The sequence below is a fragment of the Podarcis tiliguerta genome (genome assembly GCF_965153285.1).
Source record: "Podarcis tiliguerta genome assembly, chromosome: 7".
Lineage (NCBI taxonomy): Eukaryota > Metazoa > Chordata > Lepidosauria > Squamata > Lacertidae > Podarcis > Podarcis tiliguerta.
The window spans coordinates 63,221,171-63,242,302 of record NC_139540.1 but is presented as its reverse complement, the minus strand read 5'-3'; the positions used below and the strand labels follow the sequence as shown (position 1 = coordinate 63,242,302).

General features: G+C 42.7%; 2 protein-coding genes across 8 annotated transcripts in view; one reads left to right on the top strand and one right to left on the bottom strand.

Moving 5' to 3' along the window:
* The first annotated feature begins 6,660 nt into the window (after positions 1 to 6,660).
* The window catches only part of LOC310681610 (testis expressed protein 56-like), a 30,084-nt gene continuing 15,612 nt past the window's right edge, over positions 6,661 to 21,132 (top strand). The window contains exons 1-4 of one of the 3 annotated variants that reach the window (XM_083449669.1): positions 6,677 to 7,089; positions 10,543 to 10,726; positions 16,338 to 16,391; positions 17,683 to 17,707. In XM_083449669.1, coding sequence (XP_083305795.1) covers positions 6,825 to 7,089; positions 10,543 to 10,726; positions 16,338 to 16,391; positions 17,683 to 17,692 — 513 coding nt within the window. In that variant the 5' untranslated portion in view covers positions 6,677 to 6,824 and the 3' untranslated portion in view covers positions 17,693 to 17,707. Of the gene's footprint in view, positions 7,090 to 10,542; positions 10,727 to 14,819; positions 15,438 to 16,337; positions 16,392 to 17,682; positions 17,708 to 21,132 lie in introns of those variants that run through there. The other 2 variants (XM_083449668.1, XM_083449667.1) reach the window with 2 other exon arrangements.
* ECI2 (enoyl-CoA delta isomerase 2) overlaps positions 14,654 to 21,132 on the bottom strand; it is a 36,242-nt gene continuing 29,763 nt past the window's right edge. For all 5 annotated transcript variants that reach the window (XM_083449569.1, XM_083449570.1, XM_083449568.1 and 2 more), the window contains exons 8-10: positions 20,805 to 20,894; positions 18,480 to 18,623; positions 14,654 to 15,398 (exon numbers count right to left, since the gene is read on the bottom strand). In XM_083449569.1, coding sequence (XP_083305695.1) covers positions 15,246 to 15,398; positions 18,480 to 18,623; positions 20,805 to 20,894 — 387 coding nt within the window. In that variant the 3' untranslated portion in view covers positions 14,654 to 15,245. The remainder of the gene's footprint in view (positions 15,399 to 18,479; positions 18,624 to 20,804; positions 20,895 to 21,132) is intronic.

Sequence of the window (21,132 nt, the reverse complement as noted above, 5' to 3'; positions counted from 1 at the left end):
TGTAGAAAAGGTGAGGTCCCTGTGGCCTGGAGGCAAGCAAATGTCCCCATCTTCAAAAGGGGGCGGGGAGAAGACTCAGGTAACTATCAACAAGTCAGCTTGACATTGATACCAGGAAAGGTCCTAGAACAGGTAAGTAAACAGTTTGTAAGCACTTACAAAATGATTCTGTGATTACCAAGACCCAGCACTGGTTTCTCAGAAACAAGTCATGCCAGGTGAATCTCATTTCTTTTTTTGATAGAGTTACAAGCTTGCTGGACCAGGGGAACACTGGGAATGTAGTGTACAGTAGTGTACATTGATTTCAGTAAGGCTTTTGTCAAAGTCCCCCACGATATTATTGCAGAGAAACTTGTAAATTGTGGGCTGGATGACGTTACTCTTAGGTGGATTTGTGTGTGGTTGACTGACCAAACCCAACGAGTGTTTACGAATGGTTCTTCATCATCCTGGAAAACAACAACAAGTGGAATGTCACAGGGTTCTGTCCTGGGCCCGTTTTTGTTCAACATCTTTATAAACAACTTGGATGAAGGCATTGAGGGGATGTCCATCAGATTTGCAGATGATACCAGAAATTTGGAAAAAATTAAGTTTCACTCCGAAAAATGAGACACCCTACCACATCAAGAGCTTCAAGTTACAAGCAAGGAGATTCCAACTAAACATCAGGAAAAGCTTTCTGAATGTAAGATCTGTTCAACAGTGAAACGGACTCCTCTGAGAGGAGGCAGATTCTCCTTCCTTGGAGGTTTTCAAGCCATGGTTGCTTTAGGGTTGAACTAGATAACCCTCAGGTCCCTTCCAACTCTACAATTTTATGATCTTTAATGAATAGAACCTCCCCACAATGACTTTAATATATAAATGAGGCACCATAGATAATACACTGGACTGAGAGCTTTCACACCTCGCATTAGTTCAGGTCACAGTGATCTTCAATGGAGTCGGTTTTCACATTCACCTGCCAGTTACCTAGTGCTTAATAACCAAGTGGTACAGATGATTTCACCATGGTAATGGTACTAAGTGGCTATATTCCTGAAAATGATTGTGTTCTACATTGCTTTATGGTGTCCCTGAATGAATAGAACATGGTTGGGTATTAATTACAGCAAGCCTCTTTCATATTGGGCTGTTAACATTTTTACTGATCCTACTTCTGCATCTTTAAAAAGAAGTAGGTGAAGCTCATCACTTCCCATCTTTGTGCCTGGAAAAGCATTGCCTATTAAACTTTTATGTGCCAGTCTGCAGTTAAATGCACAGGAGCAGAGCCAGTAAAAAGCTGCAAAGTTTAGTTTCTTAAGATCAGAAAAACAAACTTATCCAAGAGATGTATATGCCATATAACCAGTAATATATTTTTAGTGTGATCTAGCATTTCCCCAATCCCCAGTCCCCTTCAGTACCCCAGTTAGGCAAAAAACATACATGTACAATGTAGGATTGATTTCAGTATTCCCTGTACTCATAAAGCCCATTTATTTCTCTTGCAGCAACTTCTCATAAACTGATGTCAGGATTAGGCTTAAATATATTTATGCAATGGGAGTTACTTGCAAGCAGCAGTGCTATAATCAGTTCTTTGGATGTGAAACAGCATCTACATGTCTCAAAATTATAATAATCCCTAGATTGTTAAAAACTACTTTGTACTTGGATTTTTGAGCTACTTCTACACACAAAAATGAAGATTGGATGACCTGGAATTGTTCCAAGTAATAAAGGTAATGATTTAAAATGTTAGAGTGTTTTATGAACTGTTAATGGATTTGACCCAAGATATTATACTTTCTGTTACTATTACAGCGATCACTCCTAATATTACTCATGAAATAAAAGTTACACATGAAAGCCCCATTTTCACATACTTAAAGCTTTGCTCTACTTTATTTTTCCACTGGGGCTGTCCTTCACGATTAATAATCCAAAAAAGATTATGATTTTCCCATTGAAGGAAACCATTGTCTTATACTAGCTTATAAAAGGAAGGAAAAGGAATGTTTGCCCCAGTTTTCAAATTATCTATGTCCTGCAAGTTTTCTATTTTAAATAAGGAAGTGACACAGGCATCATGTATTATCACCCATTGCTCTGTTAATCACTCCATTTCCAACTTTCTCACAGAAAAAGACTTGCCTCATCAAACAGACCTTCCTATGAGTGCACTGGACAGAAGTCTCTGGCTATTTATTGTCTCACCTTCATCTCCATTATCAGATTTCTTTGTGTATAAGTAACCTGCTGGATTTGTGCTATCGCATAGCCACGTCCATTTAGCTAGACCTACTATGACTTATTTCATATAATACTGAAGCTAAACTTGGTCAGTTTCCCGGAACAGGTTCTATCTGAGCATAAGGTTTCTCCCCAGCTTTCTTTGAGGGGAACGCACATTCACACGGCATCCATTTGTTGTGCCAATATAAACCAAAGATTGCAGTTCAAGACAAGGAAGTGTGTATGTAGGAATGAGAAACAAATGAAGGCAAGTATTTCTTTCGTTTGTTAATCACCCAACACAGGAGAGTTTCTAGATAAGTTTACAACTGACTGGCTGACCCCTGTGAAATTCCATGTTGGAACAACCTCCCCCAAGCACCATCTTCCATAGGTGACCATTCAAGCAGGAACAGAAGTACTGAAAAGCAGTGCCTCCAACTCACCCTCCCAAAATGTGATAGCTGGTGGCATTGAAAGCTGCCGAGTGATTAAGGAGAATCAACAGAGAAACACAGCATTCCCCCCCCCCCCCGATGTACAGAGCATCCAAAGCTATTTCTGTGTCCAATCAGTGCCTCAACCCCAAATGTAGTGGATCCAGTATATCAGTTTCATCCAAAAGTGCCTTGGTCACCAGCTGCTCAAGTCTATTGCCCATGAAGGAGATACTTGCTACTAGTCTAAAGTTGTTAAGACCTTCTGGGTTAGGGGTAGGCTTCTTCGGAAGTGGTGTTACCACCTCTTGGAAAAGAATTAACCACTAACCAGTAGTCCCTCCTTCCCTGCCAGCTCTTATGAGCCAAAAGGGACTTGGGTCCTTTTCTTCTTCTTTGGCGATCACTTGTAGCCAAGTAAGATTGTCTTCCATAAACACAGTTTTGACAGTGAGTCCGTAAGTGACTGTGGAGGCCAATTCTGGATCCACACATTCTTCCACAGTGGGGACATAGGTTTCCAGATGAGAGTTGATCGTGCTGAGGGTTTGCCAAATGTGCCTTCCTCTTAGCATGTTTCTCCCTTTCACCCTTTCAAAGTTCATGTTATCTTTGGTAAAGGCTGTTCTCCAGTTGGAGTGCTCACAGGCCAGTGTTTCCCAGTTGTTGGTGTTTATACTACATTTTTAAAGATTTGCCTTGAGAGAGTCTTTAAACCTCTTTTGTTGACCACCAGCATTACACTTTCCATTTTTAAGTTCGGAATAGAGTAGTTGCTTTGGAAGACAATAATCAGGCATCGGAACATGACGAGTCCAATGAAGCTGATGTTGAAGAATCATTACTTTGACACTGGTGGTTGCACAGACCTGACTAGACACCTTGTCCATATCCTTCAGCCACATCAGCTGAAACCCATTCAACAAAACTGGACAAGACTGCACTCTGGACAGTTGATTTGATTTGTTAAGTTACAGTCATAAGACCAACTGAAAGTGTCTAGGTGCTAGGTGCCCCATTGGTACACACCACTTTTAAATACTTTGGAGTATATGTTACTAGGAACACTAACAAATAGTTTATAACCAGCTATGGCCAAGTGTGGGCAAATGGTTTGAAAGACCTGTCATGTTGGAACTGCTTGATTTTCTTCTCCCTGTCTGATAGAATTGCCCTGACAAAAATGATAGTTGCGCCTAAGCAAACCTAACCTTTTAAAAGTTTTTCCCACAGAAATTCCTACCAGTATTTCAAATTCTGGCAAGCTAGACTGGGAACTTTTGTATTTTCCTGTAGAAGGTCATAGACCTCCAAGGTTCTAAGGTATAGAAAACTGAAGAATGGAGATTGGGGAATTCTCTTATTGAAATTATTCTATGAAGCTTACCAACTTTGGCATCTGCTATCCTGTATTAATCACTCAAGAGACAGACAATGGGTACAGACAGTGCATTCTTTATTACAACAATCCAACCCACAACGCAGTCAACTAATCAAAAAAGAAATTGACAGTAGTTTAAAAGGGCAGGACAATACACTGAAAACAATTTTGAAGGCAAGGAAGCATAGAACGGAAACCTTAATATTGAGTAATCTCCCTGTTATTCCTGATATATGAACATCACAATTCTATTCAAAGAACATACCGTAACAATAAAAGAAAACCATTTGGACAAGCCTCAAGACTTTTATATAAATGCTAAACCAATTCCCAGGGATGCTGACTGGACTGATGTGGTAGCAAAAGTCAGAAAATTTATCTGACTAAGGCATATTCTTCAACAAGGCACTAGGGATTTCACACCATTTGAAAACGTTATGTCTCAATCTAGGTGAACAAGAGAAGGGGTTAAGATCTACTTTGCGCAGTCTGTTAGATAAACTGGACACAGGATTTTAAAATACCTTTAAACGGTTGTGGGAATTAGATTGGAAGCCAGATGGGAATCTCAGATGAATGTTCAGTTCCTATGTGGGGTAAATTGCCTTACAAAACCACTTTGGCTAAAAGAAATGCTTTTGAAAATAGTACAAAAATGGTACCTAACACTGGTGAAAATTGCAAGAATGGGTAAGTCTCACCTACTGGGGGGGGGCAGGGAAGATGCAGGATTTAATAGCTCACGGGTGGCACTGTGGGTTAAACCACAGAGCCTAGGGCTTGCCGATCAGAAGGTTGGCGGTTCGAATCCCGCGATGGGGTAAGCTCCCGTTGCTCGGTCCTTGCTCCTGCCCACATAGCAGTTCGAAAGCACACAATGCAAGTAGATAAATAGGTACCGCTCCGGCGGGAAAGTGAACGGTGTTTCCGTGCGCTGCTCTGGTTCGCCAGAAGCGGCTTAGTCATGCTGGCAGATGCACACCGGCTCCCTCGGCTAATAAAGCGAGATGAGCGCCGCAACCCCAGAGTCTGCCACAACTGGACCTAATGGTTAGGGGTCCCTTTACCTTTTAACACATGTGGAGTGGGATTGCAATAGGGTGGCAAGATTTTGGACAGAAGTTTTTCAGGACGTTGCTAAAATTCTGGGAAAGCCTGTAAACACTCAGACACACACAGAGAGAGACCCCAGAAACAGCTTTGCTAAGTATATTTGATGGAGATAATCAATATTTATTGTATGAACACTTAACTGGATATTTACTAACAGCACTGGGGATAGTGGCTGCTAGAGGTTGGAAGAATGCCATGAGTCCATTTCACTGGAGATAATCCCTTCTCAAACTAGCTTCTTTACTTCATGCCTTTCATATTAGGTGAATTGTGGTGAGGGGTGGCTATGTTTTGGTTGGGCTTATTGTGAATTCTTGTCTTTCTGTTTATATATGTAAAATTTAATAATAATTTTAAAAAGCATGAGGGGGAAAAAGCACCAGGACAGTGAAAGACAAAAGTGAAATGAAATGAAATATGGCAAGAACATTGGCCCAGAAAACATGACAGAAGAAAGATCACATTTAAAGTTTATGACCAAAGCTGTCCCAACACAGCCATGCTTCTAGAACAGGAGTAGGGGATCCATCTATTGGCAGATGCACACCATGCATTTAAAGCATATTCACTGCACATTTAAACCGCATGACTCCCCACCCCAAATCCCTGGAACCGTAGTTTCTCCATTTCGGAACTACAATTCCCAGTGCCCTTAACAAATTATAGTGCTCGGGATTCTTTGGGATGTGCTTTAAATGTGTGTTGAATGTTAAGGCGTGGTTCGGCCACCGCTTAGAGATTTCCTTATAACCAACCATTATATAAATTTTGTTTAACAACAACTGTTCTGTCTAGCTAAAGCAAAATTTGGCTGACAGCAATTATGGGGTGGGGGGAATGGTAGCTGGTTTTGACCTATAAATCCTTAAAACGGCTCAGGACCATAATACCTCAAGGACCACCTCTTTCCATAGGAACCTACCCGGACCCTGAGTTCATCTTCTGAGGCCCTTCTTCGTGTGCCGCCTCCTTGAGAGGTCCAGAGGGTGGCAACACAAGAACAGGGCCTTCTCTGCAGTGGCTCCCCTTCTGTAGAATGCTCTCCCCAAGGAAGTTCACTTGGGGCCTTCATTATACAACTTTAGGCGCCAGGCAAAAACGTTTCTTTTTAAGAACCAGGCCTTTGGTTAATTTGATTGACATCCTATGCCCTTTTAAAATGTGAGGGTTTTTTTGGGGGGGGGGAGTGTTATAGGGTTGTTGTTGTTTTTATTTTGATTATGTATTTTGTGGTTATATACCGTATTTTTTCGTCTATAAGACGCCCCCAAGAAAACACCCCTCAGCACTACCTGTGTCTAAGACAAACCCCAATTTTAAACCTAATTTTTGGTAAAAAAACAACAAGTCTTATACACGGAAAAATACGGTAGTTTTTATTTTATTCTGTGAATGGCCCTGAGACCTGTGGGTATAGGACGGTATATATATTTAATAATAATAATAATAGCTACATTGAGCATGTTCCTACAATATAGTTTCTTCCACCCAACTCCTCCCCGTCCTTCTGTTTGTGATGTCACATTGCTCTTGTGATGTCTGGAATTCATAGCAAGGGCTGGAAAAAGCCTCTGGCACAGAAAGAGAAACAAACATGTTTGCTGTGCTCCACTGGGTGGTAGCTACATTCCTAACAAACCTTTTTGAACAAGAAAAGAGGAATAAATATGCCTGTGAAGACCTCTCTTCCGAACTTTCCGCCACTCCCCACGAACCAGAAAGCAAGCAAGAGAATCTTCAGTTCAGGCACCAGGTGGGTGACAAGATCTAAGCTGAACTTGCCACCCCTGGTCATTTATCAGAAATTAAGCAGCTGCGATAAGGAGGAAGACATATGTCAGGTGTTCCAAAAGCTTTCCGCACTTTGTGGCAACTTGCAAGACCCTCTGAGAGAGCTTCTTCTTCGGTGTGCTTATGAAGACCAGGAAAAAAGTACGTGCAGACTATATTTGGCATCACTGGAAATAAGAGTTGCTGGTCCTAATGTCTGCACGCCAGGCTGTTTTTAAGGGAAAAGGTTAAGGAGTGGGTTTAAAGAAGAGGAATATGAAAATATTTACTGAAATGAAAACTTGGAGATATATAACTGTCAGTATTACTAAAATGGGAACAGAGATTGACAGTGTTTAAATAGCCTTTGGACAGGAAAGGTACAGCTGTGCTGGTAGGAACTAAATAATATTTATTACCTAAATACGAGACCTTTAGGTTGAAGGGGATGCATGCCACAGGCAAATATTATTAAACCACATTTTCACATATTAATATGGCAATTATGTGGCTGGTTCAGAAAATGAACGCCTTGAGTCACAATTTCTTAGCAGCTGCAGCCTGAAACGGTGTGTCTGCTCTTTCACAAGGCAGAGGATAATGAAGGCCAGAAATGGCTTTAATAGTACTTTGCAGAAGAATAAAGAAGCGTCTGAAGTGGGATAAAGAAAGGATTGTATTTCAATAAAATTAATCCTCCCTAGATAAAGAAAACTTCAACACTGTCCATCTGGAAAAAAATCAATTCATTATTTTGGGAGACAGGCATGTTTAATTTGCTGGAGATTTTAAGAGGTAAAATACAGAAGGGGGGGGGATGAAAAGAGATTGAAAACGAAATCTCACATATTTCTGGACAGAAAAACAAATAGCAAGAAGCATTCAAGCTGTGCAGCTTTGATTTAAACAAAGTTCATGGTAGCTTGCCATAATAATTCCTTCCCCATTATGATATTTGTTAAGTTAAAAGATATATTGCCTTCCCATCCCTCCCCAATATAAAATATGCACCACCTCTAAAAGTACTTGCCCTGTATTCTGTTCTGGTCAGACCTCACCTGGAGTACTGTGTCCAGTTCTGGGCACCACAGTTCAAGAAGGACACTGACAAACTGGAACGTGTCCAGAAGAGGGCAACCAAAATGATCAAAGGCCTGGAAACGATGCCTTAGGAGGAACGGCTAAGGGAACTGGGCATGTTTAGCCTGGAGAAGAGGAGGTTAAGGGGTGATATGATAGCCATGTTCAAATATATAAAAGGATGCCACATAGAGGAGGGAGAAAGGTTGTTTTCTGCTGCTCCAGAGAAGCGGATACGGAGCAATGGATCCAAACTACAAGAAAGAAGATTCCACCTAAACATTAGGAAGAACTTCCTGACAGTAAGAGCTGTTCGACAGTGGAATTTGCTGCCAAGGAGTGTGGTGGAGTCTCCTTCTTTGGAGGTCTTTAAGCAGAGGCTTGACAGCCATATGTCAGGAGTGCTCTGATGGTGTTTCCTGCTTGGCAGGGGGTTGGACTCGATGGCCCCGGTGGTCTCTTCCAACTCTATGATTCTATGATTCTACTATCACATCATTATAAGCATTTTGCTGCCCTAAGACAATGGTCTATATTTGCTTCCAGTCCTATATATACTTCCCTGGGAGTAAGCGCCACTGAAATCAATAAGGCTTATTTTTGGGTAAATTTCCATAAGATTCAACTGTAAGTCATTTTACCCAATAACAGTGCTAAATGATTCTTTCACATTTATAATAGGTGCTCTTTAAAATTTAAAACAGTTTAAAAATACAGAAACCATACAATTTAATGACAACTTACAATGAAACAGAATTTTACTGCAAAGCAGTAAGCCTGCATAAACCTACTGCCACAGTTCAGCGCAATTGTGCAATGAAAGACAAAAGAACCCCATGAACGAGGTGGAAAACAGTTTCATTTTAATTCATCATCTGCTTTGTGGGCCACAAGGAAGGGTCAAATGCAGGCTATCAGCTATAGCGTCCAAGTCAGTACAGATCCATTCAATTTTGCAAGCACAGTGCTGAGCAAATTGTTCACAGTGGGCAGTTGAGTAGTCTAAATCAGGCTTCCTCAACCTTGGCCCTCCAGATGTTTTGAGACTACAATTCCCATCTTTCCTGACCACTGGTCCTGCTAGCTAGGGATCATGGGAGTTGTAGGCTAAAAAATATCTGGAGGGCCGAGGTTGAAGAAGCCTAGTCTAAATTCTCCTAATGTGGGCCAGAGTGTAAAAGACCCCTGACCACTTGAAACAGCTCCGCTGGACAGCTCCTTGCTGATGCAATGGAGGCAGAGAAAGGAAGATGTTTTCACTGCCTACACTGCCATGGAATGGGTATTCAAAGAGACTCTGGCCTGTATTTGGCCAGACTCCTAGGTTTTCCACCAACATCACTTTAGTTGCTGTCTCATGTGTTTCATTGTCATCAGTTCCCCACAGAACCAGGAACCACTTCATGGGAGGGGATGCTCAGGAGAGATAGTGTCCATAGTCACAGTCAGGCATAGCCAAACTTGGCCCTCCAGATGTTTTTAGAACTACAATTCCCATCACCCCGACCACTGGTCCTGTTAGCTAGGGATGATGGGAGTTGTAGTCCCAAAACATCTGAAGGGCCAAGTCATTTCTCCATTCCAGAGAGCCACTAGGGCTTCAACAGAATCACCTGCCGAGGCAACAGAAAACTCCCCATGAGCAATCAGGAAGCAATCTGGATCCCTCAGTCTCCTGGAGTGGATCATCTTAATCGGTCCGCCACCACTGCAGAGGCTCTGAGTTCTAGCAAGTGTAAACCCCACCAGGTAGTGTGATCTGACCATGACAAAAGAACTGTAGAAAGTTCCTCCACTCTTAAGACCACCACTGTCCAAGCCAGTGAGGAAAACCAAGTCCAGAGTGTGCCCTGCAGCGTGGGTAGGGTCAAAAATTACTTGGGACAGACCCATGGTTGTCATGAAATCCTGAGCCACTCCTGACAAGGGAGCCCCAGCGTGGATGTTAAAGTCCTCCAGCACAGACCTGTGGATAATTGGGGAGTGCCAGGAACATGGTGCTCCTGAAGAAATATCTGATTATGGAACGGCTGGCTAGTGCACTGTTGCAACTAATGACAAAGATGGTTGTGCCCGAGTATTTCGGGAGCTAGCCCTATATCCAGTCTGATCTGTAGGGAGGCAAGGATGTATGGGAGACCTTCTTCTGCCCGCACTATCGTTGGAAGGCTACCTCTGTCATTTGATAAATCTTGCATGGGGACAATCTATGGGAAGCCAAAATGATCAAAATGAACTTCTGCAAAGAGGTCCTTCTATTCAATGTCTACATCCACTGTTGCCAGTCAGGAGCTGGATGGAAGATAAACTGCTGGACCAGAAGATCAACCTCTGGTATCTCCCAACACCATGTAATCTGCTGGAAGGTCTGGGGGTTCAGAGACCATTCTCCCTGATCAGATGAAGTTAGTTGCTGTTAAAGCTACAGCAACAGGAGAAGTACAATAAAATAAAATAAAAATGCAACAAACCCCATTCTAATACTGTATATTTAAAGCAATAAACCATTCTTGTTTTCCACCCCTCCCTCTTCAGGTTACAAGGTCTCCTACTTTGACACGTTCGAAACAGCTAGCGACCTACTGCAAGGAGCATACTGTTCACCAGAGCCAGATCACATGCCCCTAACAAAAAGATATCTTTCCAACAAGATTGCCAAGGAACATAAAGCCTTTGGGGTGTACAGACATGATGCTCCACTGGCAACCATAATTGCAAGGTAGGATATTATACAAAAGTGTTTCTTTTTTCTTTTTGAATGCATCTATTGTATAACTTCTTTTTTGTTTAGGGATACTTGTATCCTCTACTTTCTTTTTGTGGGGGAAATGTTCCCCACCCCAAATCTCTAATAATATAGGTGCACACTCAGTTTCTAGCTAGAAAGCCCATCACATTGCATAAACAGAAAGGGTTCCCTGCCACCAGATCTCCTGATGCCGAGACTGCAATGGAAAATGATAATAATAATAATAATAATAATAATAATAATAATAATAATAATAATATATTATTTATACCCCGCCCATCTGGCTGGGTTTCCCCAGCCACTCTGGGCGGCTTCCAAAAGAATATTAAAATATTGTGATACATCAAACATTAAAAGCTTCCCTAAACAGGGCTGCCTTCAGATGTCTTCTAAAAGTCTGGTAGTTGTTGTTCTCTTTGACATCTGGTGGGAGGCTGTTCCACAGGGCGGGTGCCACTACCGAGAAGGCCCTCTGCCTGGTTCCCTGTAACTTGGCTTCTTGCAGTGAGGGAACCGCCAGAAGGCCCTTGGTGCTGGACCTCAGTGTCCGGGTAGAATGATGGGGGTGGAGACGCTCCTTCAGGTATACTGGACCTGTATCACCACTGCCCGCTTCCGCCTTGGAACAGAACAATGAAGTTATTCCAGGATTATTTTGCTATATGGACACAGTTCATTCTCATTTTGCTTCTTCTCCAGTGACCAAAGGCTATGTTAATAAAGGGTTTATAAACACATAACATCTATCAGTATACCAAGAGGTGTTTATGGCTTTAACTGTCTGGAAGACATACGCAACAAGGCGATGGAGTTCCGATTTTTTAATGGTTGGGACATAAAGACAAGGAATTTCTCCAAGCATTTGCATGTCAGTAGGGTCGCACCTGAAAATGAACACTGTTGCACTAATGCAATGGGAAGCACAAACCCTTTTTAAAAAAGACGAGACGGCTGATCAGCTATTTAGCAAGGAAAGAGTAAGGGAGTCTAATCTAGCCCCATTCCCTTCTTGACCAGCTTCTCTATCTGCAGCTTGTTCTCCAGCTAGAAATAAGTAAGAAAAATAAGCTAGGGTTTGTGGTGGGTGGTGCCACAATCATAAACTAGGGTTTGTGGCAGATGGTGTCACATGCTCCAGTGCCATCCCTGAAGGACAGGCCCATAGCAGTAGTTGCCCTGATCCGTTTTTATCTCAACGTTGCCTCCGGCATATGTGTCACTGAGGGCAAGGGGGGTTGGATTCCCACTGCCGTATGGTGGTTGCCCTGGGAGGAGGAGGAACAGCCAGCGGAATTCCAAATCTCTTGTACAACTTCAGCCTCTCTCTCCTCCTGCTCCCCCAGGCAATTTAACAACTAATAAAGGGTAAAGGGACCCCTGACCATTAGGTCCAGTCGCGGATGACTCTGGGGTTGGGGCACTCATCTCGCTTTATTGGCCGAGGGAGCCAGCGTTTGTCCGCAGACAGCTTCTGGGTCATGTGCCCAGCATGACTAAGCCGCTTCTGGAGAACCAGAGCAGCGCACGGAAACGTTGTTTATCTTCCCGCCGGAGCGGTACCTATTTATCTACTTGCACTTTGACGTGCTTTCACACTGCTAGGTTGGCAGGAGCAGGGACCGTGCAACGGGAGCTCACTCTGTTGCGGGGATTCGAACTGCCGACCTTCTGATCGGCAAGCCCAAGGCTCAGTGGTTTAACCCACGGCGCCACCCACGTCCCTTTAACAACTAGTAGCATTGTCCAAACAAGAGAGGGCTTCCAGCCCTTGAGTGTGTCCCAAAACCAATGCGACCCATAAATCCAATTGAGCAGCTTATTCTAAGGAGCACATACAATAGGGAAAGGAGAAGAAATCGCATGCGTGCAGATCAAAAGGTATTGCACTAGGCAACACATAACAGAACACACCTAACTCTCAATAGTTGCCTCGGGCACTGGCAGCTTCTGGCATCATCGCCAGATGAGGGGCTCAAGAGGGACAACTGTTACGGGGACCCTACTGATATTTAAGGCCTCTTGTGCCCAGGTGGCTTTGAGTGACAGGTTGCTAAATCCAGCCAATCTGATGATGGCCACATATTTCAGGGAAGGAATCGTAACACCTTTGGGAAATTGAGAGCTGAAGTTGTGGCCCAAGTGCTTCATTTCCCTCTGTGTGTGCTTTGGGATGTTGGCAGGATCAACATGACCTCTCTTCCTGAGCCCACAGACAAAAAAAGTCAGAGATTCTTCTTCACTGATACCACTATCTGTTTTGTTCATTTAACGAAAGCGACAGAGACAGAGAGAAGCACCTACTTATTTTTCGTCTTTTCACATTACAAACCCATTCATTTTTTTGCCCCATATTGGTCTTGTTACTGGTTCTGCTCCTACTAGCACCTTAAACTCGCAGAAATTTGACAAGCAGAGCATTTCCAGTTATGAAAATATTTAGGAAAAGTTTCACCTTGTCTCTACACCAGAAAAAGCTTTACTTGTTCACTTATCTTTATTTGTGTATCAAGCTGCTGTAAAAGGCACATGAACAGGGTCAGTAAAAACTTGGCAATCTGCCACAATAATCCTTTCTTACAGAAAAAATGTGTTTTATCCATTGTTTTCACACCACCTTTCAAAGAATCAGGGGAGAATGCTATTAGCATATTCTCCTCTGCTTCCTCCCAACCAAGAAATAAGAATCAGGAACTCAGCTTATTCTGGCTTGCTTCTAATATTTGGGTTATTTCTGTAGTAGATGCTCTTGTTCCTGAAGGGACCTTACTGTCTCTTATGTTCTTCTGCTATAAATTTAGGATTTGGCCCAGTCACAGGGTATGGAAAACTTATACATTCAGCCACTGAAGGTACTTGCCTGGCAGATAGTTAAAATGCCTTTTGATAAAACTCTGAAAAGTATCTCTACCTGTGAAAATTTGAGACTCCAAAATATGAAAAGTTAAAACAAATGGCCAGGAAAAAATCAGGTCACACTTTCTTATGCAATGTTCTCTCTGGAGCAGAACACCGTGTGCAATTTATACTTGTCAAAACACTGAAAGTTGTGGAACAAAATAATATCCCAGCTACCACACTCTAGGGTATTTTTTTTCTCGTTACACAAAAAGAACAATTGGTCTCAACTGAAGTGTAGTTTTATGAGTGGGGCGTTGTATCCAATGGAATGGCTAACAGCACATGTGGATCTAAGCATCTGTTCTAAGCCAAGGGGTGGGGGGAAGCCTGCTACACTAAGAGATGTGGGTAAACTCCCATCAGCCCCAGGCAGAATGGCAAATGTCAGGGATGATTGGAGCTGTAGTCCGGCAACATCTGGAGGACCACAGATTCTCCCATCCCAGTTCTAAGCCAATCCAATTGTGCCTTCCGCTTGTATCAGGGTTTCCTAAACTTGGGTTGCCAGCTGTTTCTGGAGTACAACTCCCATCATCCCTAGCTAGCAGGACCAGTGGTCAGGGATGATGGGAACTGTTGTCCAAAAACTGCTGGAGAAACGCCGACTTGGATTATTCTCTGTTGTGTCGTATGTAGTATGGCAGGTGTGTGAGCAGAAAAATGGTTTTGCTTATCCCTATGCTAGGTTTTCCCCCCACCCAACTGCAAAATAAAAGCCAGTCTTCATCATCTTGGCCCTAATTATCTGCTGAACACGTTGCAACTCCTGCAATGTACACCAGGAGTGTTTACCGAATGAAACTCTTCACCTAAACCTTTTCCCTCTTTCCCTTCTCCTCCGTCTCCCTCCCTCCCTCCCCCCCACTTACACACACACATTTCCCATTGGCTTTATTGTTTAAAACACCCAAAGCCTTATTTTCCCAACTTTACAGTGAGAGATGTTTCTATTTGCCCTGGAATTAAATTTAAAGACCAAAGATGGACACAAATGCCTGCTGCGGTTTGCAAAAGGACTGTATTAACCCACGACACTGAGCGAGTGTCACATAACATAGCAAAACGCACAGAACTGTTATAAGGTTCCAAAGTACTTGTAAGTAAATGCTTTAATTCAAATTTTCCGCTAACGCAAATGCTACGTTCTCCCCCCGCTTCGCAATAGATGGACACCAAATAGCATGTCGGCCCACTATGACAGACAGTCAGTTATTCAAGAGCTTAAAAAGTTTGGGGACATTGAATCAGTGACCCCTTTCGGAAGACAAACAGTCATCGTCGTGTTCAAAGAAATCCGCTCCGCATGCAAAGCAGTGAGCGCTTTCCCACCTGAGTGCCCAGAGGGAGGAATACGATGTTTCTGGCACCACAAATTCATGTCCAAATACAAAAGACGGAAATTCCCAAAAATGAGAAGCTTGACAATGTTAGGAGCGAAGGTGCCACCTGCATGTTAAAGGGATTACGCTCGTCCCTGTTAAGGCACAACATGGATATGTATTCAAAGGATTCATTGAATGAAATTTAAGTCTTCTGGTAAGAGGAACGGAACTATTCTACAGACATTTCTTTCTGCGCAGTTGGCAAGAGATCAGAGCTTGGACTTCTGAAAGAAGCTCATTATGGCGTTCATGCACTCATCGGACAGCCATCTCTCCTTGAGACATTCACACTCTTGGGAGTTAACGTCATGGAGCTTCTCCTTTTCCATGCTTCGCATCAACTGCTTGGAGACTGCCAAACTCTGGAGAGAGAAATAAATACATAAAAATTCCATCGTTAAGTGTGGAATGTGCAATTCCAAGTGACATTTCTATAAGGTGTAAAATCCCAAATCTAGCTGGTAATACAAATTTGGGGGTTGGGGGTTAGGATGGGTGCAGGGTACAATGGATTAGTGTGAAGGGGGCTCCTATATTTCTCTCTACCCAACAGCAGCTTTCCCCTGAAAGAAGCTAGTGTATACAGTGGTACCTCGGGTTACATACGCTTCAGGTTACATTCGCTTCAGGTTACAGACTCCGCAAACCCAGAAATAGTACCTCGGATTAAGAACTTTGCTTCAGGATGAGAACAGAAATTGCGCGGTGGCGGCACAGCGGCAGCAGGAGGCCCCATTAGCTAAAGTGGTGCTTTAGGTTAAGAACAGTTTCAGGTTAAGAACAAACCTCCAGAACGAATTAAGTTCTTAACCCGAGGTACCAATGTAAAAAGGGTTGATTGCTTCCCTCCCAGTGCCTCCAAGTTAAGGTCACCCGGCAAACCTTTGTTAGAATCACATCTTTGCTGAGGTTCTAACCTAAGGCTGCAGGCATAATGTAGCAAAAAGTTTGCACACGAGAATGGAAATGGTTTATTGAATATTTACACATAAACCGTAAACAGGTAATAACATTAGCAAGATTATTGTAATAACCTGCTGTTCAATAAGAGTATATATTTAAATTAGATGAATAAATGAGCAAACTAAGTTAATCTGGATATGCAGAAGGTATTAAAAAGAAATGTAAGGAACCGCAGAAAGAGGGGGGAGGACGTCAAGTTTTGAAATGTTAAAATGATTGTAAAATTAGTGAAATGTATAAACCTGAAAAGTATAATTAAAAAAAAAAGTTTGTGCTTTAAGCAGATTATAGTGCAGCATGAAAAAAATGGCACAGGAAATTCTCTTCTGTTTAAGCAGGACCAAGACTACCACCATGAGTGTCTTTGTTAGCATATGCAAGATGAAAAGCAGGTAAGGTTGATAATGCTGATCTTGCCATGCTGTTCTGCTTGTAATAATTTCCACTGGGCGGTCCTGCAGATTTTGCACAGTACAGAAAGCTCACCGGAGTTAAACTGCCGAACGGCATTTAGTGTCAATGGTATCCTCAGTAAGAAACCAATACCCTGAATCTACAAACAGATGGAAGAAGAACTTCATAGATGGTACTATTAGTTGGAGTCAAACAGATCTGTCAGTGTCTGGTGGTGTCTGGATTGGTTGGAGACAGAGAAATATGCAAACCAGGATAATGTCCAAAATCAGAGCTTACATCAATACTTGTTAAAACTGACTCTGCTATAAATGGGCCATTTTGAAGTTGCTGTTACTGTATATATTTTTATTCTAGAACTCCCAAAGCAGAGAGAAAATAATATGGCTTAAGGGAATTTTTTTTAAAAAAGAAAAGTGGGAAATAAGACACGTTCAGGCTATTTTTCCCTGATCCGATTCTTTTATTCTGAGCACATAATTCCCAGATGAACTAAGCACATGCATTTCACACTGAAGTGCAATATTGTGTAATTCATACTTTCACATTTTGAGAGGATTTTAACCATATGAATTAGAAAACCAAATCAATAAGGCTATAAAAATTGCCCTCTGTGACAAGAGAAAGATGTTAATGACCACTAAAGTTTTTTAAGTGATGTAGCCAATCAATAGATCATAGAAAAGCAGGTGAAACTGACAGATGAAAGCCAGAGTTTAATAATTACTGTTGTATCGCCACTGCCTGATAGAAGACCCACAAAAAAACCTCACAAAGGATTTGAAAAGGTCAAAGATAGACATGTGTTTGAAAGAACAGGCCCCATACACCCCCCAAAAATTATCAATAAAAGGCCAAAAGAGCCAGAAAACAACAAACACAAAACCAAACACTCAAAACAGCCATGTGAATATTATTTTTTTACATCACTGTAAAACATTAGCAGGCCTTTAGAGATGTTTCAGGATTTTATGGGCAAGTTTTCTCAGAATATAGTTTTTTTGTAAAAAATTTAATATGCTTATTATATTTTAATATTTAGATCAAAGTCCAAGTGTTAGCTGAAATCCTTTTTTCCTTCCTACTCCCTTAATATGAGTAGATTTATGCTGTTATTTTCCTGAATAAATATTTCTTTGGAGCAACATAAATCTTTTGCCACATGCATAGCCTTGAGGAGGTCAAGGTCAAATTACATTGCAAGTTATTTATAACTTATTTATTAAAAGATTTATAGCCCGCCTTTCATTATTATTTCCCACATTTCAGGACAGAGTAATGTTGGGTCTATGAAAGTCCTATGTGGTAGGTTGGAAAACTACCTGAATTAAATATCAAAGCTGTACATCGGCTGGCCTCAAAAAAACTCTTTTGTGCATTTCCAACAGCTGTTTTGCAGATGCATGTAAATAAAAAGGCAGAGCAGAGGCAACAGCAGAAAAGCCATTATTTGCTCAGTCTCAATTTCCCTGTTTAAAACAGAAACAATACTAACCTCAAAGCATGATTTGCTCACTACCATGAGCTTAAGAATAGTTTATCTACAAGCAGGACCTGCAACAATATGTTACAGTGTGGAGCGATTTCCTGTTCAGTCCTTCAACCAGCCATGCTTATTTCAGGATATTCCATTCAAATTCCTCCTTCCCGGATGCCCATCCTTGCCGCAAATAGCCACTCAGCATTCTGAAACTGCTGATGTTTTGGGGTTCCTCCCTAAAGCTTTTGTTTATAATTCCTGCAAAAGTTGGGGTTCACCCAAGCACACACCCCAATACCATCCTCTTGTGCACAGATAGCACCATGTTAGCTACACAAGAACTGGCACCTGGAGAACGGAAATCGCTAGTGGAGTTATGCATGCAATACAGTCAGGCTCCAGAAGCAAGCTATGTTGGCATCCATGCAGCCAAAACCTAAGAAATGAACAATGGAACTACTTTAGAGCCAAAGGTTCTGGGAACGGTAGCTCTCCTGTGGTTGTGGAATGTGTTAGAACGAAGATGAGCAAACCCGTATGATTAGAGCCTGGAAAATAAGCGTTTTAATTTTTTAAAAATACTAACATTTTTGGGAAGGCTTGCGTAAGCTTTCAGCCGTGCCCACACTTCCTTCTGGAAAACCTGGTCAGGGAAAACCTCCGTGACAAGCCCTTGCGAATAGGCTTCCGCTGCGGTCAGCTTCTTGTTGAAAAGCAACATCTCAGTGGCCTGAAAGAAAGGAAAACAAGAAAACGATTACTTGGGCAAAATGCTAGTGGCAAACAGAAGCAAAACTGTCAGTCCCAGCTTGTTCTTTCGTTGCCGTCTGTTAACCTTTGTGCTTTGTTAAACACATGGAGCGGGGACAATAGCGCACTGGTAGAGTACATGCAGGGGGACGCGGGTGGCGCTGTGGGTTAAACCACAGAGCCTAGGACTTGCCGATCAGAAGGTCAGCAGTTCGAATCCCCGCAATAGGGTAAGCTCCTGTTACTCTGTCCCTGCTCCTGCCAACCTAGCAGTTCGAAAGCATGTCAAAGTGCAAGTTGATAAATAGGGATCACTCTGGCAGGAAGGTAAATGCTGTTTCCGTGCGCTGCTCTGGTTCGCCAGAAGCGGCTTAGTCATGCTGGCCACATGACCCGGAAGCTGTACGCCGGCTCCCTCGGCCAATAAAGCGAGATGAGTGCCGCAATCCCAGAGTCGGCCACGACTGGACCTAATGGTCAGGGGTCCCTTTACCTTTACCTTTAGAGTACATGCATTGGATCCCAAGCTCAGTCCCTGCCACCTCCAGTAATACAGTTAAACCTTGATTGTCGAATGTAAACCATTCCGGAAGCTCGTTCGGCTTCCAAAATGTTTGACAACCGAGGCGTGGCTTCCGATTGGTTGCCGGAGCTTCCTGCACTCAAGCAGAAGCCGTGTCGGATGTTTGGCTTGCGAAAAACATCCGAAAACTGGAGCGTTTACTTCCAGGTTTTTGGCATTCAGCAGCTGAAATGTTCCTAAACGGAGGCATTCGGGTGATGGGAATAACTCATCCTGAAAGGGAAAGAGCTCACCTGAGGCTCTCTGGTCAGCTGCTGCCAATCAATTCTGGGCTAGCATGATCAATGGTCTGGCACTACTATTATTTTTCATAGAATCATAGAGTTGGAAGGGACCCCAAGGGTCATCTAGTCCAGCCCCCTGCAATGCAGGAATCTCAGCTAAAGCATCCACGACAGATGGCCATCCAACCTCTGCTTAAAAACTTCCAAGGAAGGCAACTCCTCAACCTCCCAAGGGAGACTGTTGAAAAACTCTCTTTCAGCTGCTCCAGGAGCAGCTGTGAGCGAAGGAATTTGCTGGGGAGCAACCTGCAAAAAGCATTATTAAAACTAGAGTTAAACAAATCATGGAAAGGCCACAGGGGGGTATGCAATGTCCCGGTCACCTCTATTTCTTTTTTTAAAAAATTATTAACAATTTTAACATAACAAATTATCAAAACAAATCATCTTGATTATTTTCCTTTTCCCCCCTCCCACCTCCCCAACAAACCCTCCCTCCCTCCCCCCAAGACTTCCCTCAGCTCCTCTCTCTGATTTCTCAACTCACATTGTTCTCTGCATATTGTAAAATTGTATACATCCTTATATTATCTATCCACTGTATTAACCCTCAATAAATTTGTGTATGTTTATTCAAAACCTGCCAAGGAGTCCAGTTCATTTTGTTGTCTTTTTAAATAATTTGTAAAAAGTTCCCATTCTTCTTTAAAGTCACAGTTGTCCTTATCTCGCAATTTGCATGTCAGTTTTGCCAGTTCTGCATACAGTGGTACCTCGGGTTACATAGGCTTCAGGTTACAGACTCAGCTAACCCAGAAACAGTACCTCAGGTTAAGAACTTTGCTTCAGGATGAGAATGGAAATCGTGCTCCGGCGGCGCAGCAGCAGCAGGAGGCCCCATCAGCTAAAGTAGTACTTCAGGTTAAGAACAGTTTCAGGTTAAGAACGGACCTCCGGAACGAATTAAGTACTTAACCTGAGGTACCACTGTAGCTCATCCATTTCTCTTGCCACTGTTCTTTTGTCGGGGTTTCCTCATTCTTCCATCCTTGTGATATCAAGACTCTTGCCGCTGTTGTAGCATACATAAATAAGTTCTTTGTTTTCCTTGGCAGGTCTTGTCCTCCGGTCACCTCTATTCCTAACCTTTGTGTGTTCAGTGGGAAGGGGTGCAGGAGGCTTGCAAGTGTGCTCATCCCCAGAGATGAGGCTGGTGGCGACAGCGTGTGTGGCTTTTCAGCCCCCGCACAAGTTGTTTAACTCCTAGAATAGGGCTCATTGGCTACCTGAGCGAAGCGCAAGAGGCACTTCTCTCAAAACAACCCTCAAAAAGACAAAAATGTATCTCTCTTACCTTGGATGCACCCATAATTTTTGGAAACGTGTATGAGGAACATCCTTCTGGACTCTGGCCCAGCTTGCTAAAGGGGGTGTGAAATGTCGCCTGTGAAGGAAAAAGACTCTTGCTTTAGAATGCTGTCACTTTCAAATAGCATACAATATCTAGCTGTCCTTTTAAATCCTGAATTTGAATAACAGAATTGCAGAGTTGGAAGGGGTCCAATCCCCAGCAATGCAGGAATTTCAAGTAAAGCGTCCGTGACAAATTGCCATGCACCCTCTGCTTAAACATCTCCAAGGAAAGAGTCCACAACCTCCTATGGGAGTCCATTCCGCTGTCA